Here is a 27,680-nt window from a genome sequence, read left to right as displayed (position 1 = left end):
TTTGCAGTGTAATAATTACCTGCCATTTCTACCTCATTCATTGTCAAGCACCTTCTGTATATTCTGTTTATACTATTAAAGTCATTTGCATTTCTTAAAATTTGCACTTTATCATTATATATATATATATATATATATATATATATATATATATATATATATATATATATATATACACACTGTATAAGATATATATATTAGGGCTTTTTTAATCCAGATTAATTGCATATTTTTTGTAGTTAATCGCGATTAATCACAGATTTTGAAAATGCTGAAATTTGACACCATATATATTTATTTTCCTGTCAAAAATGTATTAAAATTGGAAATACAAAACATTTGCTACATTTATGTTGTTAAAGAAGGCTGAAATTCATCATAGCAGGTCTGTGAAAAGGGTCCATTTAGTTTACATTCATTTGTATATAAACAAAATAAAAAAACGCTAAAAAGGTACTGTCACTTTAAGGGTTCAACGTTCCGGTTCAGCAAACATCAACGATAATCTCTCGGTTTCTTTAGCGCATCAATGCTATTTTTTTTTTTCTTTTTATCTGACTGTAAAGTACAGAAAGGATAATAAGACACATTATTGTAACATTGCTGGCACTGGTAATGACAAAGACGATGGAGTGAAGAACCCAAATGCAAATTTATTCCAAACGTGAAATCCAAAAACCCTAACTACAAACGTGAACAAAATACAAAACATGAACTTGAATATAACATGACAACATAAACTTGACTTGGACTTGGACTTGGACTTGGACTTGGACTTGGACTTGGACTTGGACTTGGACTTGGACTTGGACTTGGACTTGGCTAATCCATCAAAGTACATTCACACACACAATACCTGACAATGGACCATGGAAAACATGAGGGTTAAATACATGACATGAGAGAACACATGACAAAGATAACCAATAAACACAAAGAACTCTAAACAAGATAACAAGACAATCAACCAATGAAAAACAAGACACAAGAACATGGAGGGAAACATGAAATCACATGACAAGGGAACCACATGACATGAAACAGGAACTAGAATTTCAAAATAAAAGACATGAAAAACATGAACCAACAAAATATACATGACAATTATTCAATGAAAGTGGAATCGCCTCATCTTTTTTATGGACTCTGCAAGGAGGAAGCAATCTGTTTTAATCTCAAGCACTTTTCATCAAAACAATGTTTGATGGGTCATTTAATTTATGATCACATGGACAGAAAACAATGTTTCAAATTTCGAAATGCCGAGTTATGCCACGATATGGTTTGTAATTTTTTTGGTTTACGATTCATTGAAATTCGATATATCGTCCCATCCCTGATAGACAGATAGATAGATAGATAGATAGATAGAAACAACAGAACATTTAATGACATAAAAAAAGTTAATTTCATTAAACATTCATATTACTGGCCATACTCAGACTCATATAGTCCTTCTCACCATCCAGGGTAAAGAGTAATTATGTTCCTTTTGTGAAGATCCAAGATAATTTTGTACTCGGACTGTCCATTGTGTTTTCCAGTGCGTTTGAAAGACCTGGGCACCTTCTCGAAATAGTGGTGCCAAGTCCCTTTACTGTTTGAGCCAAACCCAAACACATTGACCTAATCAGATGAAAAACAATCCACAAAAGTATAAATTACATTGGTACACATCAAAATGTTATCATTTACTAGCCCTCATGTCGTTCCAAACGTGTATGACTTACTTTCTTTTGTGGACCCTAAAAGGAGATGTTGGACAGAATGTTAGCCTCAGTCACCATTCTCTTTAAATGACCATGTTTACATGCACTTAAGAAAACGGTTTATTCCAGGGTTTTTGTAGAAAGCAGCGTTCTGAAACATCATGTAAACGAGAATGCAGATTTCCTTATGCTATTTAAGGGATTAAGAGAAAGCGGTTTAACACACTTAGCTTTCTCCCGGAGAACGAGGCTTAATGTGGCCATGTAAACACATGAGCGCCATTCTAACAGGTTTTTAAAGAGTAAGCATGTGCGTGGATCAGACCAGAGATGGAGCCCAACAACATGTCAGCACAGTGGAAAGAATTAAACATTTCTGGGACTATAGTGGGAAATGCACATACACTATATACTATACTCATTTACACACACCAATGTAAAATATTGAAAGCGGTCCCTCACGTTTGCTTATATGCGCTCATACATTGAGGGAATCCCAGAGTTTTATGTAAGAGGGAAACCCCACTATTACAGTGCAATTCCGCTGCATATCGTAATGGAAAGTTAAGGTAACAAACACAGTAACAACTCTGGAATATCTGGAAATAAAGCAAAGAAACAGAGAATAAAATAGTGAAGTCTTCCAAGGATACCATGTTTGTTATTTACACAAGCATTGCAGGGAAATTACATTGCTGTGGAGAAAGCTGAGACACATGTGTACGGGAGTAAAGAGTACGGCGCATGTAAACCAGAACACTGCTTTCTCACAATAACCCGCTTTCTCGCAACAAGTCGCTTTCTGGTGTCCATGTAAACATGGTCACTGTATCGTTTTCCATACAATGAAAATGAATGGTGACTGAGGCTAAAATGCTGCTTGACATCTCCTTTTGTGTTCCATGTAAGAAAGAAAGTCATATGGCATTGGAACTAAATGAGTAAATGATGACAGAATTTGTATTTTCTTTAAATGAAAAATACACTTTATAAAAAACAAAATTGCATAAACAAGTAATCATTGTATGAAAGACTGTGGAAATACTTCCAATTAAGGCATTTCTGGCTACAAATTTAGGCATTAATGGATTAAAAGATGTACCTCATCACAGATGTGTGTGGCAAACATCAGCACAAGGAAACCTGTGGATGGATAAGATCTTGGTGACTTGATGTGCAGCCACGTATTGTGCACGTAATGCATAAAAGCAGGGTGAATAACCATCACCTAAAAGAACATTTTACACAACAAAAACCAAAAATTACTGAGTGCACCTTTAAGACACTTCAGAATCGTATATCTAGCAAAACATTTCCAGCTATGTTAAGTAAAAGAAAGAAAGTAATTTGGGGTTATAACAATATAAGGGTGAGCAAACAATGACTGAATTTTCATTGCTGGGTGAACTACCCCTAAAGTACTTTTGAGTTGCTAAAAGGTTCCCATGGCAACAAGTTTTACAATGGAATTATCTCCAGCCAATGTGTGTAACATGGAATTAGGCTCCATAGAAGATACATTACGTCTCCAGGGTGGAGCCTTTAAGCAGTGACACAAGCACACAACTTTACATTTGACAAATTTGTCCTAATTGGGAATGATACCCCTGGAATCTATGTCCCTGGCTGACATGTCTATAGCATGCTCTTCTTAAGATTTATTACAAATAACCCAGCGACAAAGTTTTTTTATTATTATTATTATTATTATTTTATGAAATTCTGCTTAAAACTACTCAAACACACCCAAAGACAAAGTATTTGGAAAGAAAATGCTTATCAGAGAAATGCTAAAATAAGATTTGAAACAATTTTATAAGGAGAAACTTTAGCCTTAAGGGTCATGATCAGCCTTCTGTTCAGTAGGTGTATTGTTAAATTTAATTACACTGAAATTGTTCCTTGTTAAAATAAAGATATTGTGTGATCTTACATAGTCCTTGTTGGCTTGTATCTTGTCTATAACCTTAAATCTGGTTCTGTTGAGAAATAGAAAAATGAAAAAAGGGTCAAATCATTCCTTGCTGTACAACAAGTGGACAATATACAGTGTCCCCCAAAAGTATTTGGACACTTGGATACACTTGAAAATAAATGTGTATCATTGCATTAGATATATTAGATGTAAAATATAAAGCAAGTGGCATCTGCAAACACATGATACAAAACCTTTTCAGACTTCACTTTCCTCAGTCATTTTTAGTGGATGTATTAAGTCAGTTCTCGTAAAATGTTCACACAGGTATGCTAGAAGCAGATGGAGTTCAACACATTAACTATGGACATGTGTCCAAATGCTTTCTTTAAAATAAATGCCACTTGGTTTTGTTATCTAATGCAATGGCATTCATACTTTTTTATGTGTTGTTGAAGTGTCCAAATACTACTGGGTGACACTGTATACAGTGGCAAGAATATAATCTTCATTTCTCTCTTGAGGTCATTCCACATATGGCGCCCTTTTCACACTGCCTGTTCTTCCCAAACAATTCAACCTTAGTTTCATCAGTCCACAAAACCTTTTCCCAGTAGCATTGTGGAGTGTCAAGTTGGTCTTTGGCAGACCTCAGGCACGCAGCAGTGTTTTTGTTGGAAAACAGCGACTTCCTTTGTGGTGTCCTGCCATGGACACCATGCCTGTTTAATGTTTTCCATATAGCAGACTCATGAACAGAGATGTTAACCAGTTTCAATTATTCCTTCAAGTCTTTAGCTGTCACTCTAGGGTTCTTTTTTACCTCATTGAGCATTGTGTGGTGAGTCATCTCGGCAGGACGGCCACTTCTAAGATTAGATTAGATTAGACTAGATTCAATTTATTGTCATTGTGCAGAGTACAGGTACAAAGCCAATGAAATGCAGTTAGCAACTAACCAGAAGTGCAAATAGCAATATGTATATATATAAAAAATATATATAAACATATATGAGTATATACAATAAAGATTTTTATGGATTGCAAAGTTATGAGGTAGAGAAGCAGAGACCAGCTCAATGCAAATGTCTATGAATACAGTACAAGGTGCAAATGAAGAAGTATAAACACTGAAGGTGCATTGTACAGAATGAAGTATAAATATATATATATATATATATATATATATATATATATATGGCCGGTGACCATAACAGTGCAAGCGGCATCAAGAAGTAGAAATTATGTGCAAAGAAATGTGCAAGGGAATGCGCAAAAAAAATATGTAGTCTGAGTGGGATGTAGTGTTCAATGCCTGAGTTTAGACTTCAGTAGGCTGACAGCTGAGGTAAAGAAACTGTTCCTGAGTCTGCTGGTGCAACAGCAAAGACTCCTGTAGCTTCTCCCAGATGGGAGAGGAGTAAACAGACCATGGTTGTGGTGAGAGGTGTCTTTGATAATGCTTCTCACCTTCCTTAAGCAGCGTTTGTGGTGAATGTCTTTGATGGAGGATAGCTGAACACCAGTGATGTATTGGGCAGTTTTCACCACCCGCTGGAGGGCCTTCTGGTCTGAGAGAGTGCAGTTGCCATACCACACTGTGATGCAGTTTGTTAGGATACTTTCAATAGTGCAGCGGTAAAAGTTCAGCAGGATGTGGTACAGGTGAGCTTTCCTTAGCATCCTAAGGAGGTAAAGGCGCTGTTGCGCCTTTTTGATCAGAGTGGAGGTGTTGTAGGTCCAGGAAAGATCTTCAGAGATATGAACACCTAGGAACTTGAAGCTAGTCACACGCTCCACTTCGTCCACATCAATGTAGATGGGAGTGTATGTGTGGCCCTTCCTAGTCCGCTGGTAGTCCACAATCAGCTCCTTGGTCTTCTGGGTGTTGAGTGTGAGATTGTTGTTGGCACACCACACTGCCAGGTGCTGTACCTCTTCCCTGTAGGCCGTCATCGTCGCTGCTGATCAGACCTACCACCGTGGTGTCATCTGCAAACTTGATTATGGAGCAGGAGCCATGCTCAGGTATGCAGTCATGGGTGAAGAGGGAGTAGAGGATTGGACTCAGCACACAGCCCTGTGGTGCACCAGTGTTCAAAGTGAGGGTGGAGGAGTTGTGGTCTGTTAGTGAGAAATTCCATGGTCCAGTTGCAGAGGGAGGAGCTGATGCCAAGATCAGTGAGCTTGGAGATTAGCTTGGATGGAATCACAGTATTGAAGGCAGAACTGAAATCAATGAATAGCTTCTGACGTATGTGTTGTTTTTGTCCAAGTGAGTCAGGGTGGAGTGAAGAGCTGAAGCGATAGCATCCTCAGTTGACCTGTTGGGTTTGTAGGCGAACTGATATGGGTCCAGTGAAGGGGGCAGGCATGTTTTCAGGTGGGAGAGGACCAGCCTCTCAAAACACTTAGCAATGATGGGAATAAGAGCAATGGGGCGGAAGTCGTTGAGGGCCACTGCATCAGCATGTTTTGGTACTGGTACAATGGTGGCTGTTTTGAAGCAGGTGGGGACAATGGCCTGGGCCAAGGAGAGGTTGTAAATGTTGGTGAAGACATCTGCCAGCTGTTCTGCGCAGGCCCTGAGCACTCGGCCAGTGATGCCATCAGGGCCAGCAACTTTATGTGCATTCAATCTGCTCAAGTGGTGCACACGTCACTGGTGGAAAATGTGAGCGGCAGATCATCATGTGGGAGCTCAGCTTTTATGGGTGGTTCTGTTTTCCAGGTGTTCAGTTCATCTGGGAGGATGGCATTACTGGTTAGGGCAGTGCTGTTCGCTGGTTTGTAATCTGTGAGGGCATGGATGCCTGTCCACATACGTCGGGGGTCGTTGTTCTTAAATTTGTCCTCTATCCGCAGTTTGTAATTGTGTTTGGCTGCTTTAATTCCCCTCTTCAGATTGGCCCTGGATACATTTTAGGCTTCCCGGTCGCCAGATCTGAAAGCAGCATCACGTGCCTTCAGCAGGAGTCGGACTTCCTTGTTCATCCAGGGTTTCTGATTGGGGTATGTTTTAATTGTTTTATGGGTGGTTACTTTGTCGACACACCTGTTGATGTGTTGCAGAACAGAATTTGTGTAGGTATTAATGTCCATGTGAGAGTCCAGGTTGGCCTGAGAAGCAAATGCATTCCAGTCTGTGTTCTGGAACTCATGCTGTAGTGAAGAGTCTGCTCCTTCCATCCACACTTTTACAGTCCTCACTGTGGGTTTCACACGTTTGATTATGGGGATGTATTTGGGGAGTAGGAACAGGAATAAGTGATCAGATTGTCCAACATGGGGGAGGGGGTGGCTTTGTAGGCATCAGAGATGTTTGTATAAACATGATCAAGAGTGTTGTCTCCTCTTGTAGGGCAAGAAATGTTTTGATAAAATTTGGGGAGTGCTGTCCTCAAACTGGCGTGATTGAAATCCCTAGCAATGATAAAAGCTCCATCCGGATGTGTTGTTTGCAGTTTACTAACAACAGAAGAGTGTTCCTTCATGGCTAGCTTAGCATTAGCAGTATATATACTGCAGCGATTATGGTAGATGTCAATTCACAGGGCAGGTAAAAGTGTCTGCACTTGATAAAGAGGTACTCAGTATCAGCAGAACAGTGGGATTTGGTATTAACAGCATCGGTGCACCAAGTTCTGTTCATATAGATGCAAACACCCCCACCTTTGCTTTTACTGGAGTCCACAGCCATTCTGTCAGCTCTATAGTTATTGCGCCCCTCTAGCTCAATCGTGCTGGTTGGAATGGTGCTATTGAGCCAAGTTTCTGTGAAAACCATAACATTGCAGTCCAAAAACATTCGCTGAGTAATCCGGAGCTGTAGTTCATCGATCTTATTTGCCAGAGACCGTAAATTAGCGAGGAAGATGCTCGGTAGTGCTGGGTGATGTGGGTTGAACTTTAACTTAGCCCGCAGGCCGCCCCGCTTACCCCGTCTTTGTTTACGCTTGCGGCGCTGGCAACTGGCACTTCCTGTCGGACTGGCTGACTCACTCAAGTCCGGGGACCGGGGTAACTCTGGAGGTAACAGATGGAGGTCTAATGTTGTATCCACTGTGGTGTTTGTGCAGCGAAATTTGATGTCCAATAGTGTGTGACAGCTGTATGAAGTTAATGCAAAGTTGTGACGAACAACTGAGCTGAAAATAACTAGGTAAATAATAACTAATTTGAAAAAACTGGAGAGACGCTGAGCCTCGCATTGTGCACTTGCCACCATCTTAGAGCCATCTAAGAGAGTATCTAAGGAGAGTATCTACAGTACTAAATCATCTCCATTTACAGACAGTTTGTGAAATTGTGGGCAGATGAATATCTAAGCTCTTCGAAACAACAGTGTTACCCTTTCCAGCATTATGCAAAGCAAAAATTCTTGATCATAGGTCTTCTGAGATCTCTTTTTTGTGAGGCATGGTCCACGTCAGCAGATGCCTCGTGTGAATAGCAAGCTCAAAATGTTTGAGTGCTTTTTATAAGTCAAAGTAGCTCTAACCCACACCTCCAAACTCATTTCATTAATTGGATGCCAGGTTTGCCAACTCCTGTTGATGCTTTTGTTGATGTCATTAACCTAGAGGTTCACATACTTTTTCCAACCTTCACTGTGAATGTTTGAATGATGTATTTAATATGTACAAGAACAATACAATAATTTGTGTGTTATTAATTGAAACAGATTGTGCTTGTTCATTATTGTAACTTAGATAAAGTTCAAACCAGATGTTATGACAAACTTATACATAAATACAGGTAATTCCAAAGGGTTCACATACTTTTTCTTGCCACTGTATGTTCATGAAAGATTTGAATTTATCAATAACAACTCATTGTATGAATTTGTATCTATTATATTTATGTGTGTGTGTTTGTTCACTGACCGTTTGATAGTTCCAGTAGTTAGAGCACTGGTGACCCACTGGATATCCAGTGTTTTAAAGGGCAATAGCACCAGGTGGGTGGTGTTGTCCAGATGGGTTGCACTTTCTGGGTACATGATCCGGTGGGTAGTCCTGAACCCCACGTCATTCTCAAAGCCTTCAATTGGTGCCTTATTCATCCTGACGAAAGGGGGATTGTAATGCTTGATTGTGCTTATCACATTATATATAATAATTATTTCTTTCCTTACTTTTTGCAAGAGTTTACCTGATTACAAAATCATTGTTGTCTATAAGAGGACCATAGTGTGACCCTAAAAGGTTGCCAGAGTTTCCCACAACAGCACAGGTTCGGCAGCGATGTGGACCGGCGTCTCTGTAGTGTCCTTCTCCAGGAATGACTGCAAACAGCTCCTTAATTACTTCAGAGTAATTAGCCTTTATCTTGGAAGACTGTAAACGCTGCAGATGGATAAAGAGTGAATCTGATGTCCTCAATGAGAAATCATCAAAGAAATCATCGTAAGAAAGAGATTTGAAAATCACAGGTAACACTTTGGGTATGTTCCAAAACCTAGTGAGCTGCCTTGCTGTCTCCTGACTATGTAGGCTGGTGCCTTATATGGCAGCATCCTAACTGAGTGGTTCTCAACCAGGGGGCTGAAGCCAACTTCCAAGGGGGCCTCAAGATGACTACAAATTATTAAAAATAAGTTAGATGAAAATGTGATAACTTTATTTAAATGCTAAAATTATTTAAAATCATGATTTAGGCCTACAATATATAAATTGACAGTTCCTGAAACTCCTAGAATCACAAAATTAATTATGATAACCATTTTAAACAATTAACACTCTTAAACTCTTGGCATGGACAATGGTGTTGGACAAGAGGTGGTGCTTCTAACACTCAGCACATGAGAGACTTGTTTTTCAGCTGATATCAATACAAATAGTCAGTTTTCTATCATTTTGAACTATTTGTATTATAATTTCTCACACTTCGTCCGCCACCTTGGATGCTTTTGCTTTGTTACTACATTGAGCTGTTCAGGTTGTGAGGTGTGTTTAAATCCTCCTGGGAAGTTCGTACTTATGAGGTCAGAAATCGTAAATACGATGTGATATGCACTGAAGTGATTTTAGTTTCCTCTATTTTTTTACATACTAGTGTAGGCAGAAAGGTTTTTTAGCGCCAATGCAACAAAATGAAAAGCAAAACCATGCATTAGGTGTTTAATTAATGCATTATCTACCTATTTTATTATTCTTGTAAGGCCACATGGGAAATGTAGTTTTGTTGCAACGCTTGTCGCTGCATAAAGTCTTATTTTTCTGGTAAGTATCATTATTCTTCTAACCAAACTAATGTAGAATCCACAGTCAAAATCCTCAAGTAAAACTAAATTATTATTTAAGGACCACAACAGTTTTCTGCTTTGTCAGGCACGTACTCTTATTTGCTTGTGGTAGTTGTAGTCATTATTTAGCAACTATTTAGCACATTGTTGAAGATCTATCACAGATCTTCCGTGTGGATATCGACTGATGTTTTACATACTGTATGATGCATGTGTAACGGTAGCCAGCTGGTACATGATAGCTGTGCAGTGTGTAAACCTCACTCTCCTGGCCTTAAAGTAGAGTAAGCGATTCCTGAGAAAGACTGCTGATATTTGAACTCAACAAACACACCCCTCCCTCTAGTGCTCCTTCAGAAGCTCATTGCACACGCAATAGTGTTGTGTGGATTGGTTCAAACGGTGCAAACACCAGATTTTTTTTTTTCAGTGCACACACAGAACGGGCAGCTAGCGGACCGTGAGGAGATATTCGCGGAATTTGACAAAAAGTGTATTGGATTAAAATTACTTAATCCACCTTTAAGAGATGCAATAGCAACCGAGGCTAGAGGCCATGACTTTTATAGACTCCTTGCTAGCGCGTATGACTCCCATGCGGGTCAAGTAGGACCAGTGACACATGTAGTAATGTGTAATTAAGGCAAATCAAGCTGATATAATTTGCTATCATAACATTCACAGTGTGTTGCAGATTCAATTTAACACAACAGTAAATAAATATTTTTTATTAAGTTAACAATGTCATCTTATGATTCATCAAGTAAAAATCTAGGATTATCTACCACAATCTGAATGTATTACCAAGATAGAAAGACAGAACATTTGCATGACACTGTGCTAGATCACTTCATATATTGTTTTTGTCTTTGGCAGTGTCATATTACAATTACATCTATACAACAGTCCACTGAAAAAGAAACTGACCCACACCAACCCGTGAGTATAAAATGTTTGGAATGTACTGTATAGCCTACCTGCCACCACTTATAGATGTTGTCAGACAGCTCGCTGTTTTCAAGAGAGAGAAGTGGTGGAATATCTTCTCTGAAGACTTCCATAAACCACTCATCATCATTTGCCGTCAAACATCTTTCCATACATGCACAGGGTTCTTTATGAAAGAAACGCTCCGCCATGGTATTGTTGACAAAATAAATGATATTTTCATAAGGTTCTTTATATATAGTCACAGTACAAATACAGATTAAGCTCAGCAGAACCACAAAGTAAACCTTCTTTTGTTTACAAAGCCCCATTTTGAAATCTGATGTTGGGTTGGCTTGGATGGAAGTTTAGGATGCAGAAGCATCAGTTGATTCGTCTGGTACCTTTGTACTCCTTATCATGAGATCAGCTTTGAGAATCTGAAAAATAAAAAATCAACAATATAAACAATTACAATAACAATATTTAACAATGAACAACTAAATGGGTAAAGTTGTCAAGATGAACTTTGATGTTGGCTTGACAAAGCTTTGTCTTAAAGTTTAGAAAGTTTACAGTGTAAACCCTAATGCTCAAAATAATTAATTGTTTTGAGTAGGGTAAATTAAATCATACAAATCAGTTCAAATAAATTAAGTAGGCGCAGGGGAGGAGTGACTTAAGTGCTGTCGAGTCTGACAGTTCTCACTTCTCGTAGTGGATCAGCCACCTATGAGATTTAGGACAGATATCATGTGATTCGCATTTATGTGCTTTATTGCTGATAAGTGTATATAATTATAATTATGTTGCTTTTAAATGAAAAAAAATATGATGAACAAGACACTCAATGTACCTCTTGTTTAATTTCCCCCATAAGACGTGTCTTTCCATCCATTTTAAGTTGAACACACATTTCAGAAATATGATAACAATCACCTATCCCCCATACTGAGATCGCACTGTGAGAGTGTTGGGAATATTCATTCTTAATTTATACACATAAAAACATGATTTCAGAGTTAAAAATCAAACATTTTATAAAAGAACATAGAATCACAGTGTAACAAAATGGGAAAGGCGGAAGCTGGCACCGGCTTGACAACACACGTAGACATTTATTAACTATAAAACACTTTTCAGGGTCACACACAAAGGGTTTGCTTTTCAGCGGTCCCTGACACATGCTCTGCTTTTCTGCAGACACATTAACACACACACACTCAGATAGCTTAGTGCATCTCTCTCTCTCTCTCATCTGCCACTGTCTCCTCTCCTTAAATACTCCTGCCACCCCTCACTGTAACACGCGACCGGTGTGGCACACAGGTGGAACTCAAAATCACCACTTCCCGGCCTCGCTCCGCCCAGACACTGCTTGGCCCCGCACCGCTCGCCACATACCCCCATTGCCAAACTCAGGTCGGGGAATTCTCCGGCCTGTGACCTACTCCCTTCCCCCATTTCTAGGGAGGGAGCGTTGGTACGTCAGTATGGTCTCCAGGTCCGACCCACACGTGCCTGGGAGTGGGAACAGGATGAAAGAGAGGAGAGGGGGGTAGAATAGAGAGAGAGGAGAAAGCAGAGAGATAGAAGATAGAGACAGGCTCGCCGGCCCTGGACATGGCATCAACTGGCCCACAGCTCACTGTACTTCTTCCGTCCGCAACACTGGGAGATGGAACTGGACCCCTCAGCTGTCCCTTTTGGTTGCCGGTTGACGCAGTGCTCCAGTGCCACCGGATCGAGCACTCCCTCAGCGTCGCGATCCTCTGTCAGCAGCGAGGACTCCTTGACGGCGCATCCTTTCTCCTTCCCAGGTCTCGGCACCAGTGTAACAATTCAAGGATGGGAAAGGAGGAAGCTGGGACCGGCTTGACAACACATGTAGACATTTATTAACTATAAAACACAGCGGTCCCCGACACACACTCTGCTTTTTCAGCAGACACATTAACACACAGACACACTCAGATAGCTTAGTGCATCTCTCTCTCTTCTGCCGCTGTCTCCTCTCCTTAAATACTCCCACCGCCTCTCACTGGAACGTGAGACCGGTGTGGCACACAGGTGGAACTCATTCACCACTTATCTTCCTGGCCTCGCTCTGCCCAGACATCGCTCGGTCCCGCCCTGCTCGTGTCACACGGTTGTGTTATTTAGAAGAGTTTCTGTAATGTTAAAATTTTTGAACATTCCGTCAATATAAGTCTTATGGATTTTTCAAAGATTTGATCATCCGCTGTGCGAAAACTGTAATTTTGATCAGTTCGAAAAGTAGCACACTAAGGGGTCGTTTACACGACAAAGTTTTCAACTAAAAATGGAAAACTTTTTATGCGTTTTGGCTGTTCGTTTACAAGACAACGCCGTTTTGGGGCCTGAAAACGCATACTTTTGAAAACGGGTTTCAAAGTGCACGTTTTTGAAAACGATGCCGTTATCATCTCCGTGTAAACATACAAAAACGAAAATGATAAAGTCATGCGCACGCGTATTACGTGTTCAGTCTATAGGCATGCGTGCGAGTACTTCAAAACAACGTGCAAGACATTCAAAACTGCAATGGCGAACTACAGGGCTGTGTTTGTGCTGCTCAAGATTTTGTCAGACAAAATTGCTCTATGCTTTCGCCATCTTCATTGTTTGAATTCACCGCTCTGTGGAAGCATGCTTATGTGCGCAGGCACATAGTTTCTTTACAAAGTGACATCGCCAACTACTGGCCTGGCATGCATAATAAAGCGTTTTTAGTCGTTTTCGCGGATCCGTGTGAACGGGGATCGTTTTGATGTCATCTCTACGCGAAACTTTTCAAAAACGCAAAGGAAAAACTTTTCAGTTTTTAGTACATCGTTGTCATGTAAACGTACCCTAAATCAGCAGTCTGAAGGTCTGTGCCGAGTTTGTAATTAGGTATTAATTTTCTCACAGATGTTGCTGTAAATATCATAATTTACATTTAAATCCCAACCTCAAAATCAATGCTTAATTGTCAAATGTACATTTTAAATGCGCAAAATATACAATATTATTGGATATTTTTTTTTTTTTTTGGATTTTCTCCCCTTTTCTCCCCAATTTGGCATGCCCAATTCCCAATGCACTCTAGGTCCTCGTGGTGGCGTAGTGACTCACCTCAATCCCGGTGGTAGAGGACAAATCTCAGTTGCCTCCACGTCTGATACCGTCAATCCGCGCATCTTACCACGTAGCTTGTTGAGCGCGTTACCGCGGAGACCTAGTGCATGTGGAGGCTTCACACTATTCTCCGCGGCATCCACGCACAACTCACCACGCGCCCCACCAAGAACAAGAACCACATTATAGCGACCACAAGGAGATTAACCCAATGTGACTCTACCCACCCTAGCAACCGGGCCAACTGGTTGCTTAGGAAGCCCGACTGGATTCACTCAGCACGCCCTGGATTCAAACTTGCAACTCCAGTTGTGGTAGTCAGCGTCTTTACTTGCTGGGCTACCCAGGCGCCCATATTATTGGATATTGCATTGTTGCTACCAAATCAGATTTTCAACTGGCCCTTTAAGGGTGCATGTAACGCTGAAGTGGCCCAGGATCAAACTGAGTATGACACCTCTGAGTTAAAGGGATAGTTCACCCAAAACTGAAAAATCAGTCATTTTGTTATAACCCTATATCACTTTCTTTCTTTTTGTTAACACAAAGAGAGAAATTGTGAAAAAAAAAAAAAGAATTGTGCTCAGTGATGTCACACAATGGTAGTTTACGGTGATCAACTCTTCAAACTTCAAAAGAACGCAATATAATTCAGAAGTCTATTATTCCAAGAAATTATTCCATGAGACTCGTGATTATTATGAAAGCAAACGATTTAATGTATTATTTAGTGAAACATTTACATGTTTCCATTGATTATGGTATAAATAATGGGGGGGGGGGAGGGGTTATACTTGTTTTGATTAGTGTTGATTAAACTACTTTCAAACCATTTTAAACAGCCCAGTCATTATAAACAGCACTGACAGAGAAATCATGAAGCAGTGCACACACACGAATCAGAAGACTTTTAAATCCACATACACATCATAAACCTTACAAACATTTACCACAGATTTACTGTAGAAACACTAGCTGTATTAATTACGGTATTTTGCCAGTAATAGTTTCTAAATGTATTTAGATTACTGTTCCTCCATAGTTTTCATAATTATTATGAACCAAGCTATCAGTTTTCCTTCTGTGTAAAATCTGGTCTCTTATAATGCTGTATGATTGTAGGAAAATTTAACTGGGTTTGTTTGCCTTCATAAATTCTAAGCGATGACTGTACTTTAATAAGAAGGAGCCTGATGAAAGACATCTATAGAGGAGACCCATTTTAGTTGCTGTCAAAATATTACAATTTAGACCTATACAGATTAGGTATTAATTTTCTCACAGATGTTACTGTAAATATCATAATTTACAACTACATCCCAACCTCAAAATCAATGCTTTATTGTCAAATGTTCATTTTAAATGCGCAAAATATGCAGTATTATTGGATATTGCATGGTTGCTAACAAATCAGATTTTCAACCGGTCCTTTGAGGGTGTGTATAACACTGAAGTGGCCTGGGTCGAAATTGAGTTTGACACCCCTGAGTTAAAGGGATAGTTCCCCCAAAAATGAAAAATCAGTAATTGTTTACTCACCCCTGTTTTGTTATAACCCTATACGACATTTTTTCTTTTTCTTAACACAAAGGGAGAAATTGTGAAAAAAAAAAAAATTGTGCTCATTTATGTCATACAATGGCAGTTTATGGTGAGCAACTCTTCAAGCTTCAAAAGAACGCAATATAATTCAGAAGTCTATTATTCCAAGAAATTATTCCATAAGACTCGTGATTATTATGAAAATAAACGATAAGTTTTGATGAGAAACAAACCGAAATTTAATGTATTATTAAGTGAATCTGTGGACCGACCGTCAATCTCCTGTGCGTGTTCATGATAGGGCACGAGAGCAACAGTTCCCGCATCCACCATGTGACAATGGGGCATTCAAGCAGAAGCTCATTTTTATTTATCTAAAAACAGGTCCTCCACAGCAATAACGACAACAGAACACAACTCAGCTGCACGCAAAACAGAAAACATAACTTGTTTTCTATTTTTCGGCATCACACAGTCAAGGGCGTAGATTTGTCTTGAACATTGGGGGGTTGCAGCATGAAGCATTTACATGTTTCCATTGATTATGGTATAATAATGGGGGGGGAGGGGGGGGGTTTGTATTTGCTTGTTTTAATTCGATCAAAACAAGTGCCCCTGCATGCGGTAACTCTGACCACTGTGAACTGCCACCGGTCCAAAAACTTTCAAAAAAATAAGGCTCAGCATAGAAATGCATCAATTCTTCGACTACAAACTTTTCAGACATGTTTAGAAAGTTATGTTCTCTGTTTTCTGTGCAGCTGTGTTGTGTTCTGTTGTCACAATCGCTGTGGATGACCTGTTTTTAAATAAACAAAACAGGTTTTTGCTTGAATGCCTCAATGTTGCGAGGGGGCTGCTTGAACTGTTGCTCTGGTGCCCTGTCATGAACAATACACGTGACCAACATTCAGTGAACATTTTCACTAAAAAATACATTAGATTTTGGTTTGCTTCTCACCAAAGTTTATCGTATGCTTTCATAGCAATCATGAGTCTCATGGGTTAATTTATTAGACTTCTGAATTATACTTTGCATTCTTTTGAAGCTTGAAGAGGCAGTCACTATAAAATGCCATTGTATTACATCACTGAGCATTGTTTCACAATTTCTCCCTTTGTGTTAAGAAAAAGAAAGAAAGTCATATAGGGTTATAACAACACAGGAGCGAGTAAACAATTACTACATTTTCGTTTTTGGGTGAACTAATCCTTTAAGATGAGTGTAAAAGCTTAAGCTGCAATTTTATCGGAAACCCAGCCCGGGTTGATTAGACACTACGCTTGGCAGCCCTTGATTGCACTGCAAGTCACTTCTGATAATAGCGTTTGCTAAAAGCATAGGTTTAATGTCAGTGCAAACTATATTAATAGCCTCAACTGAACAGGTTTTAAGCCACTGGGAACGTGAATCAACCTCCCATGGAGTGATATCATTATATGCAGTGCTTGAAGTGGAGCGGTACGCAGCGGTACCTGCGTACGTAGTACCTGCACTTCTATAATTTTCTCTACAGAATACCGGCAGTTTTTCTTGCGTACCACCACTTCTCAGAGTCTCCCAGTATGATATAATGTCTTTATTTAATGTAAGTCAGTGATTTGATGTGGCTGCCAATCACTTTTATCTGACCTTCCAAATGATTTTGATAAAATTGTGGTAAACATCTGAACGCTCTCTGAGCAAAACTCAGCGGTGAGTTTAACATTACTCAACACATGCAACAGCGTTGGTGCTCGTCAAGCTATCCGTGGTCCAGTTCCGGAGGAGCGCGTGTTTGTCTGGACATAGTTCAGTTTCACTCTTCTCCAAAACATGAACCAGCAACTTTTGGGTGAGCACATTTTATTATGTCTTATTCACGCAAATGTATTTATGCAAATTATTTAGCTGCTGGGTGTAGTCAAATCTACAGACCTAAAAAAAGCTGTTACAAAAGTGGTCAGCTCATATGTACAACCTTTTTTCACAAGAGGCAAATCAATGACGAAAACCAAACCTTAAAAGAAAATACATACGAAAATTTGCTTTTATTCTCCATTCTTTTCTGTAGTGCTCGTAAAAAGATTATGTGAATTGTCATTGAACTTGCCTATGCATATATCCTGGTAGTGTTTGGTTCTACATCGTTCTCAGTCCTGAACATCATCAAATCAGTTTGTTCACCATTTCTAATGATTATTATCTGCACATGTATCTGGCTCCTGTGTGCAAATTGTTGTGTGCAGGATAAGGAAGGCAAATTTTGCCCTCACTGAATGGGAGGATAATAAAAATTTTAAAAAGGAAAAACAGACATAATGCTCTTTTTCAGTTCCCTATTTGTCACTCACTCGACGTTGTGTCGATGTAGTGACACTAGGGGTCACTCTTGGGAGCCCGAAACACCTCTGGTCTTTGATAAAAGGCCAATGAAAATTGGCGAGTGGTATTTGCATACCACTCCCTCAGACATCCGGGTATAAAAGGAGCTGGTATGCAACCACTCATTCAGATTTTCTCTTCGGAGCCGAATGGTCGATGTTCACTGAGCTGAACTCCACAACTGTTCATTCACCTCTGCTGCATCTGACGGCACATTTCAGCGGCTTCTCCCTCCTCTGCACTGGTGCACTACAGAGAACGCCCCTGGGCGCTTTAGCAGAAATAAAAGAGTATATTTCTCTAAAAGAGCGGCACACACGGTCTTTTTAAAGATGCCTTTCCATTTGTGTGTTATTCCTGGTTGCGGTCGTTATCTCTCGCCTTCTGATGGTCACGATTGTCTTTCGTGTCTGGGCGCGACCCATGTGGAGACGGCGTTCGTGGATGGATCATGTACTCATTGCGAGAACATGACCATGGCAACGTTGCGGTCACGGCTTGCCTTCGTAAGAAAGCAAGCCACCCCAGTGGCTCCCCATCTTGGTCCTTCTACCTACGGGTATGAGGCCAGCGCGGCTAGCACTAGGGTCGATTTAGGGATCCCAATGGGACCACCTCCGCTGGGTATCCCCCCACGGACCTCCCATTCCCTAGCATGCTCGTCTGCCCCGATTGGGCTTCCGGATGAGTCCGCCAGCTCGTCTCACGGCAAGTTCGACTTCTTGTTCGGAGCCCCCGAAGGTGATGAGCTCTCGAGCGCAGCATCAGAGAGTGGGCTCGTCCAGTCGGATGTGGAAGCCTCAGCTGGGTTCCCCCCCTCGGGTATGGTCGCCCAGTCACAAGCTGACGCGGAAATAACGGACATGCTTTCCCGGGCAGCTGCGAGCGTCAGGCTAGAGTGGAACCTTCCGCTCTCCCCTGAACCCTCGCGCTCGATGATTGGTTCCTGGGCTCACAGCGCCGCTCACAGCCACGCCCCGCCCCAGTTCCTTTCTTCCCGGAAGTGCACGAGGAGCTGACAAGGTTGTGGGAGGCACCTTTTACTGCCCCATCCCGATCTTTCAGCTCCCCCGCCCTCACTACCCTTTATGGTGGGGCGGCCAGGGGCTATTCGGCGATTGCCCCAGTGGATAAGGCGCTCGCGGTGCACCTATGCCCGCAGAGCGCTACCACCTGGTGTGGGCGCCCAAAGCTCCTGTCCAAGGCCTGTAGGTTTACGTTGTCCCTGACAGCCAAAACCTACAGTGCCGCTGGACAAGCCGCCTCTGCCCTGCACGCCATGGCTCTCCTGCAAGTCCACCAAGCCAAGGCGCTAAAGGAACTGCACGAGGGTAGTTCCGCCCCGGGATTGATGCAGGAGCTGTGCTCGGTGACCGACCTCGCTCTCCGGGCGATGAAGGTCACGGCACGGTCTCTCGGGCGGGTGATGTCCACCTTGGTGGTCCAGGAGCGGCACCTTTGGCTCAACCTGGTCAAGATGGGAGAGGCCGACAAGGCACGGTTCCTTGTTGCCACCATTTCCCAGGTTGGCCTGTTCGGTGACACCGTCGAGGACTTTGCCCAGCAGTTCTCAAGATCCCGCACCCCACCTGCTCGTCACCAAGGGCGTCTGCCTGCGGTGACTGCACCAGCTCCGCCGCAGCCCACCTCTGTGGCCCGGCCTCAGCATGGAGCCCACCGCAGGAAGCAGACACCACCCGTCTCATGGCCGGCCGCCAAGAAACCGCGAAAGGCTTTGAAGGGCCCCTGAGACGGGCGACCCAGGGACGACGAAACCCACTGCTTTGGAGCTGGTAAGCAGACCGCTCCAACCCCAGTGGAGGGCCAGGAGGAGAATCTTTTGTTGCCTTTTCATTTAATTTCGCCACATGCCCAAGTGGCTGCGGTACCCAAGAGTTCAGCAAAAGAGCGGTTTCCTTGTTCCCTGGGTCACATACCTGGTGTGCACAGCCATCATCATGACCACCGTCCACCATTCCATTTTGGCAGGTTTGGCGCTCCAGCAGCGGTCTCCCCGCCCCTGCACGCCCAGCTGTGGCACAAATCCGCCCCTAATGTGACAGTCTCCACGGGTCACGAGGACAGGCCTCTTCCTCCCCTGTCCCAGGCTGTTCCAGGGGTGGTCACAAGGAGCCAGGTAAGTGCTTTGATGTGCCTGAACTCAGCACGGCCACGACACGGCGTGGCACCTCAGGCTCCGCCCCACCGCAAGGCCCCACCCACCGGTACGTCTGACGAGATTGTCCCCTTGGTCCCCCTCGCCCGGAGCTTGGACACGTGGCTTGCGCTTTCCAACCCGTCGCGATGGCTGGTCCGGACCGTCCGACTCGGCTACGCGATTCAGTTTGCCAGGTGTCCGCCCAGGTTCAGCGGCATCCACTTCACCTCGGTGAAGGGCGAGAATGCCGCTACCTTGCGCACGGAGATAGCTACCCTCCTACGGAAGGATGCGATAGAGGCTGTCCCTCTGGCCGAGATGAAGAAGGGGTTTTACAGCCCCTACTTCATTGTACCGAAAAAGGCGGTGGGTTGCGGGCAATACTGGACCTGCGAGTACTGAACCAGGCTTTACACAGACTCCCGTTCAAGATGCTGACGCAAAAACGCATTCTAGCGAGCATCCGGCATCAAGATTTGTTCACGGCGGTAGACCTGAAGGACGCGTACTTCCACGTCTCAATTCTACCTCAACCCAGACCCTTCCTGTGGTTTGCATTCAAGGGTCGGGCATATCAGTACAAGGTCCTCCCTTTCGGCCTGTCCTTATAGCCTCGCGTCTTCACGAAGGTCGCAGAGGCAGCCCTTGCCCCGCTAAGGGAAGTGGGCATTCGCATCCTCAACTATCTCGACAATTGGCTAATCCTAGCTCACTCTCGGGATGTGTTGTGCACACAGGGACCTGGTGCTCTCGCACCTCAGCCGACTAGGGCTTCGGGTCAACTGGGAAAAGAGCAAGCTCCTCCCAGTTCAGAGCATCTCTTTTCTCGGCTTGGAGTTGGACTCAGTCTCATTGATGGCACGCCTCACGAATGAGCGCACACAGTCAGTGCTGACCTGTTTGAAGGCATTCAGACAGAAGACAGCGGTTCCACTGAAACTGTTTCAGAGGCTGCTGGGGCATATATCATCCTCAGCAGTGGCCACTCCACTCGGGTTAATGCATATGAGACCGCTTCAGCACTGGCTCCAGACTTGAGTCCCGAGATGGGCATGGCGCCATGGGACACATCACGTGGCCATCACGCCGGTCTGTCACCGCCTCTTTAGCCCTTGGACCGACCTCACATTTCTACGACAGATGCCTCCAAACAGACTGGGGCACTGTATGCAATGAGCACGCAGCCACCGGCTCCTGGACGGGACCGCGGCTATGTTGGCACATCAACTGCCTCGAGTTGCTGGCAATTCTGCTCGCCCTGTGGAGGTTTTGGCCGTTGATCCAGGGCAAGCATGTGTTAGTTCGGACAGACAAAACGGCAATGGTAGCATATACTGTATCAACCATCAAGGTGGTCTACGCTCCCGTTGTATGTCACAACTCGCCCGCTGTCTCCTCCTCTTGAGTCAGCAGCACCTCAAGTCGCTGCGAGCCACTCACATCCCGGGCGACCTCAACACTGCAACTGTAACACTGCAACTGCAACTGTTGAGGGTAACCTGCCGCTGTCACGGCAGGTTACCCTCAGGGGAGAGTGGAGACTCCAACCTCAGGTGGTTCAGCTGATTTGGAGTCGATTCGGGCAGGCACAAGTAGACCTGTTCGCTTCCCAAGAATCCTCCCACTGCCTGTTACCCTCAGGGGAGAGTGGAGACTCCACCCTCAAGTGGTCCAGCTGATTTGGAGTCGATTCGGGCAGGCACAGGTAGACCTGTTCGCTTCCCAAGAATCCTCCCACTGCTCGCTCTGGTACGCCCTGACCGAGGCACCTCTCGGTATAGATGCGCTGGCACACAGCTGGCCCCCTGGACTTCGCAAATATGTGTTTCCCCCAGTGAGCCTACTTGCACAGACCCTGTGCAAGGTCAGGGAGGACGAGGAGCAGGTCGTCCTGGTAGCACCCTACTGGCCCACCCAGACATGGTTCTCGGACCATACGCTCCTCGCGACAGCCCCCCGGCGAATTCCCCGCCGTGTCTATGAGGGCACCTGTATGCCTTTAAGTGGCGTCTGTTTGATAAGTGGTGTTCTTCCTGATGCGAAGGCCCCCAGAGATGCACAGTCAGATCGGTGCTTTCCTTCCTGCAGGAGAGGTTGGAAGGGCGGCTGTCCCCCTCCACCTTGAAGGTGTATGTAGCCGCTATAATGGCACACCACGACACAGTGGACGGTAAGTCCTTAGGGAAGCACGACCTGATCATCAGGTTCCTGAGAGGCGCCAGGAGGTTGAATCCCTTCAGACCGCGCCTCGTTCCCTCATGGGACCTCTCTGTAGTTCTTCAGGGTCTACGGAGAGCCCCCTTTGAGCCCTTGCAGTCAGCTGAGCTTAAGGCACTCTCTTTGAAGACTGCCCTCCTGACTGCGCTCACTTCCATCAAGAGGTTAGGAGACCTGCAAGCATTCTCTGTCAGTGAAACATGCCTGGAGTTCAGTCCGGGCTACTCTCACGTGATCCTGAGACCCCGACTGGGCTATGTGCCCAAGGTTCCCACGACCCCTTTTAGGGACCAGGTGGTGAACCTGCAAGCGCTGCCCCAGGAGGAGGAAGACCCAGCCCTGACGTTGCTGTGTCCGGTGCGCACTTTACGCATCTATTTGGATCGCACGCAGAGCTTTAGAGTCTCTGAGCAGCTCTTTGTCTGCTTTGGTGGACAGCGGAAAGGAAGCGCTGTCTCCAAGCAGAGGATCGCCCACTGGCTCATTGACACCATAACAATGGCATATCATGCCCAGGATGTGCTGCCCCCGGCAGGGCTACAACCCCATTCTACCAGGGGTGTAGCGGCCTCCTGGGCCTTGACCAGTGGCGCCTCTCTAACAGACATTTGCAGAGCAGCCGGCTGGGCAACACCCAACATCTTTGCGAGGTTCTACAATCTCCGGGTGGAACCGGTTTCCTCCCGTGTGGTGGCAGGCACAAGCAGGTAAGTCCATGACAGCTGGCTGGGTGTATCGCTTGTGCATAGCACCTTTCACCTCCCTGAGCTGAAGACGTGTGCAAAATTGTGTTCCCTGGATGATTTCCTCTGAGCCCTGTGGCAGACGAGTTCATGGAGAAACTCGCTGCTGGCTCAGTACATGTGCTAACAAAGCCCTGTACTGGGGTAGATGCTCCGCATGTGTTGTTTCCCCATAGGTAACCCCATGCGATGTATATCTTCTGCTAATTTGTTTCCCTGTTGGTAAACTGCGTCTTCCTTGGGCAGAGGCCCCTCTGCCCCAGTCACCATGTTTGTAGAAACTCCTCCCCCATAGGGTAGGACCTACCATGGGACTTCTCCACATGACATACTTCCGACAAAGCTCGGCAAGACCATGTGATGTATTTCCACTCAAATACCCCCCTCCGCGGTGTCTTCCCCTTGGGAGGGACACCCCCCTGACATAGATCTGGTGGCCCCAGTCGGTTAATTCCTTTTTTTGGGGGGGAGAGGGAAAAAAAAGAGGATAAGAGGCCACGACTGGGCTAGCCTTTTGGGCAGTTGACTTGTCCCCAAAGGGCCGTTCGACACTCATAACAGCATTGGGGGAGGTTACGTGTCAGCCTGGTGCGCTGACTACGAGGCACACAATGGTCTGCCCATCACACACCGCCAGTTCACGTAACATAGTTCAGCCAGTTATGGCGTTTCGTATAGGGACCCCTAGTGTCACTACATCGACACAGCATCGAGTGAGTGACAGATAGGGAACGTCCTGGTTACCTGCGTAATCTCCGTTCCCTGAAGTTTTACTTAAAACATAATAATAATAATGAAGGTCCAAGGTGCCAACTCAAGAGAACACTAATCACCATAATGGTGACTTCAAACAAAACACAACTATTGATAACAAAACAACAACACTAATTAAACTCAAACTTCTATTAAGTCTAAATAAAAACTTTTGTATATGTTTTTTTTTTCTTTATAATTTCTGTAGCCCCAATGTATTGCCAAAGCATACATGCTTATTCAAGCGCAAAGGCTTATGGGTATTTCGCCATTATAACCTACAATGCAGTTCTATACAGTTATTTTACTGTGTGCAGGTTGTTGTTGTTTTTTCATAAAATACACTATATTGCCAAAAGTATTCACTCATCTGCCTTTAGATGCATATGAACTTAAGTGACATCCCATTCTTAATCCATAGGGTTTAATATGACGTCGGCCCACCCTTTGCAGCTATAACAGCTTCAACTCTTCTGGGAAGGCTTTCCACAAGGTTTAGGAGTGTGTTTATGGGAATTTTTGACCATTCTTCCAGAAGCGCATTTGTGAGGTCAGACACTGATGTTGGACGAGAAGGCCTGGCTCGCAGTCTTCGCTCTAATTCATCCCAAAGATGCTCTATCGGGTTGAGGTCAGGACTCTGTGCAGGCCAGTCAAGTTCTTCCACACCAAACTCGCTCATCCATGTCTTTATGGACCTTGCTTTGTGCACTGGTGCGCAGTCATGTTGGAACAGGAAGGGGCCATCCCCAAACTGTTCCCACAAAGTTGGGAGCATGGAATTGTCCAAAATCTCTTGGTATGCTGAAGCATTCAGAGTTCCTTTCACTGGAACTAAGGGGCCAAGCCCAGCTCCTGAAAAACAACCCCACACCATAATCCCCCCTCCACCAAACTTCACAGTTGGCACAATGCAGTCCATCAGATTGCCAGATGGAGAAGCATGATTCGTCACTCCAGAGAACGTGTCTCCACTGCTCTAGAGTCCAGTGGCGGTGTGCTTTACACCACTGCATCCGACGCTTTGCATTGCACTTGGTGATGTATGGCTTGGATGCAGCTGCTCGGCCATGGAAACCCATTCCATGAAGCTCTCTACGCACTGTTCTTGAGCTAATCTGAAGTCCACATGAACTTTGGAGGTCTGTAGCGATTGACTCTGCAGAAAGAAGGCGACCTCTGCGCACTATGCGCCTCAGCATCCGCTGACCCCGCTCTGTCATTTTACGTGGCCTACCACTTCGTGGCTGAGTTGCTGTCATTCCCAATCGCTTCCACTTTGTTATAATACCACTGACAGTTGACTGTGGAATATTTAGTAGCGAGGAAATTTCACGACTGGACTTGTTGCACAGGTGGCATCCTATCACAGTACCACGCTGGAATTCACTGAGCTCCTGAGAGCAGCCCATTCTTTCACAAATGTTTGTAGAAGCAGTCTGCATGCCTAGGTGCTTCATTTTATACACCTGTGGCCATGGAAGTGACTGGAACACCTGAATTCAATTATTTGGATGGGTGAGCGAATACTTTTGGCAATATAGTGTATATACTGTTCAATACTGGCATCATTGTAAAATATAAGTTTCAAAATGTCACTAGCTTTCACCAAGATAATATCATGATTTTAAATGTTCATATTCCCCTAATGCCTTGAATACAACAGCTATTTACCGTAAAACTAGTGGCTTAACAGTGAGCCTGCTCTTGATCTCCCAGAATGCAACATTTTTAACTGCAAACTATTGTATTTAAGAATCACAGTTGACTGCTGTAGGAATTTGGCCGTAAATTTACAGCAATTTTTTAGAGTGTACGAACACACTCTTCACGGAGGATTCATCACGGATCTGCTCACACATCAACGAACACCTATCACCTTCTTACTGCAGCCAGTGACGGGTAAGGATGTGCGGAACGACTCATTTCACTGACATTTAAACTAAAATGTTGAAGTCGACTAGTCTAAAAAGAAATTAACCTTCAAGAAAACAGTAAAAAAAAATAAATAAAATGTGACCCATTTAAAATTAATTTACATTAAATACAGAACATGACATGCATTCACTGAATCAATGTTAGCGAATTTTTAACAGGCATATGTATTAAAAAACAATTGATTGAATAGTGCAGGACCAATAGAACAACCCAGCCTGCTCTAAATGGAATTCAAAAAAAGTTAAAGTTACTTAACATATTAACAGTCAGTAGCAGGGCCGGAGTGGCAATCAGGAAGATCGGGAGAATTCCCAGTGGGCCGGTCAAAAATTGGGCCGGTTAGGTCCGCATGTTGATTGACAAACTTTCATCATATGTCGCATAACAATTGCCAACAGTCCGTAACATCCGGTATTTAAAGTATCAGAATTGCGTTCCGTATTATAGCAGAAGCAGTCTGTATTTTATCATCTCACACATAACAAATGAGAGAGTAGCCTGTGAAATGAAACTGATGTTGCCCCGCTTCACTTGACAGCGCGGGAAGGATCATGGAAGATCCATCGAGAACAGATAGGCGTCTAATAGCTGAATGGATGAATGTGCTTCAGATAGCCTAAAAGATCATCACAAGTTTAATACTGACTGCAGTCTCACAATCTCAATCAATTAATCTCTGAAATCCTCTTCCCTAGCAGTGCAGAATGATAATAGCATAATTATGTTTTGTCACAAAATAACAGAATACTTAAAGTAAATGAATACAGATGCAACAGCACGACACGGTATGAAAATAATGGGACTTTACAGCTCTCAAAAGATTAAACTCAAGGAAACAAACTGCACAGAATGCCTTCAATGTTGTATCATGCGATAAAACCCTCTTAAAGAGACAGTAACCATTTTGCCTTTGTCCTGAACATTTACATTCCAAGTAAAAGAAAAGTACAAATGTGTTATTTTTAGTCTTTTATTTCACTCTTATTATTGTAAAATGGCACGTTTTTGAATGGCGTGTAAAAATTTAAAAACAATCACTCAACCTTAATTGTTTCACTGGATCTGTTGCTATTTTAATGATCTAAAATACAAAGCACTGACCATTTAAAGTGTGAGCCTGTACATCTTGAAAGAGTTATAAACATTTACAGTTCTATAGTGTTATTATGTGCCTAGATAGTCTTTAAAATAAACTTAGTTCACCCAAAAATGAAATTTCTCTCATCATTTACTCACCCTCATGCCATTCCAGATGTGTATGACTTTCTTTCTTCTGCTGAACACAAATTGAGCTTTTTAGAAGAATTTCTCAGTTCTGTTGGTCCTTTCAATGCAACTGAATGGTGATCAGAACTCAGAAGATACAAAACTCACTTATAAGTAATAAAAGTAATCCATACAACAGCATAAAAGTAATCCATACAACTCCAGTGGTTTAATCTATGTCTTCAGAAGCGATATGATAGGTGTGGGTGAGAAACAGATCAACATTAAAAAAGTATTATTATTATTATTTTTACTATAAATTCTCCTCCCTGCCCAGTATGGGGCGATATGCTTATGTAAATCACCAAAAACAGAAGAAGAACTCTTAAGAGAGAGGAGTGCTTATGAAAGTGAAAGTGGAGATTTATAGTAAAAAATGACTTAATTATTGATCTGTTTCTCACCGCTTCTCATTTACTTGCATTGAATGGACCAACAGTTCTTCTAAACATCTTCATTCATGTTCTGCAAAAGAAAGTCATACACATCTGGGATGACATGAGGGTGAGGAAATGTCCCTTTAACATTCACTTATTTTTACAACACATACAATGATGTCTTATGACAAAGTGAAAATCTTAGTGAATGCCGTATGTGGTATAATGACATGGAGAGCTTAAATAATTTTCAAGTAATTACATATATTGCACATTTTTGCTGTGATCTTGTTTTATTGTTATCATCTTCACCTCCAACCCCCCTTTTGGGTGTGGGCTGACTTGGACATGACATCCTGGGCTGAATATGAATCCCGTTCCG

At 43.3% G+C, this 27,680-nt stretch overlaps 1 protein-coding gene across 3 annotated transcripts in view; it reads right to left on the bottom strand.

Annotated features, from left to right (window-relative positions):
- Nucleotides 1-633: 633 nt before the first annotated feature.
- LOC127424799 (CMP-N-acetylneuraminate-beta-galactosamide-alpha-2,3-sialyltransferase 1) overlaps nt 634-27,680 on the bottom strand; it is a 28,736-nt gene continuing 1,689 nt past the window's right edge. For 2 of the 3 annotated variants that reach the window (XM_051670214.1, XM_051670213.1), the window contains exons 2-7: nt 10,849-11,238; nt 8,779-8,972; nt 8,511-8,690; nt 3,643-3,688; nt 2,812-2,937; nt 634-1,626 (exon numbers count right to left, since the gene is read on the bottom strand). In XM_051670214.1, coding sequence (XP_051526174.1) covers nt 1,459-1,626; nt 2,812-2,937; nt 3,643-3,688; nt 8,511-8,690; nt 8,779-8,972; nt 10,849-11,130 — 996 coding nt within the window. In that variant the 5' untranslated portion in view covers nt 11,131-11,238 and the 3' untranslated portion in view covers nt 634-1,458. Of the gene's footprint in view, nt 1,627-2,811; nt 2,938-3,642; nt 3,689-8,510; nt 8,691-8,778; nt 8,973-10,848; nt 11,239-27,610; nt 27,677-27,680 lie in introns of those variants that run through there. The other variant, XM_051670216.1, reaches the window with a different exon arrangement.

Source organism: Myxocyprinus asiaticus, chromosome 34, assembly GCF_019703515.2.
Source record: "Myxocyprinus asiaticus isolate MX2 ecotype Aquarium Trade chromosome 34, UBuf_Myxa_2, whole genome shotgun sequence".
NCBI lineage: Eukaryota > Metazoa > Chordata > Actinopteri > Cypriniformes > Catostomidae > Myxocyprinus > Myxocyprinus asiaticus.
Note: the sequence above shows the minus strand (reverse complement) of the source record. Positions and strands in the feature narration are given on the sequence as shown.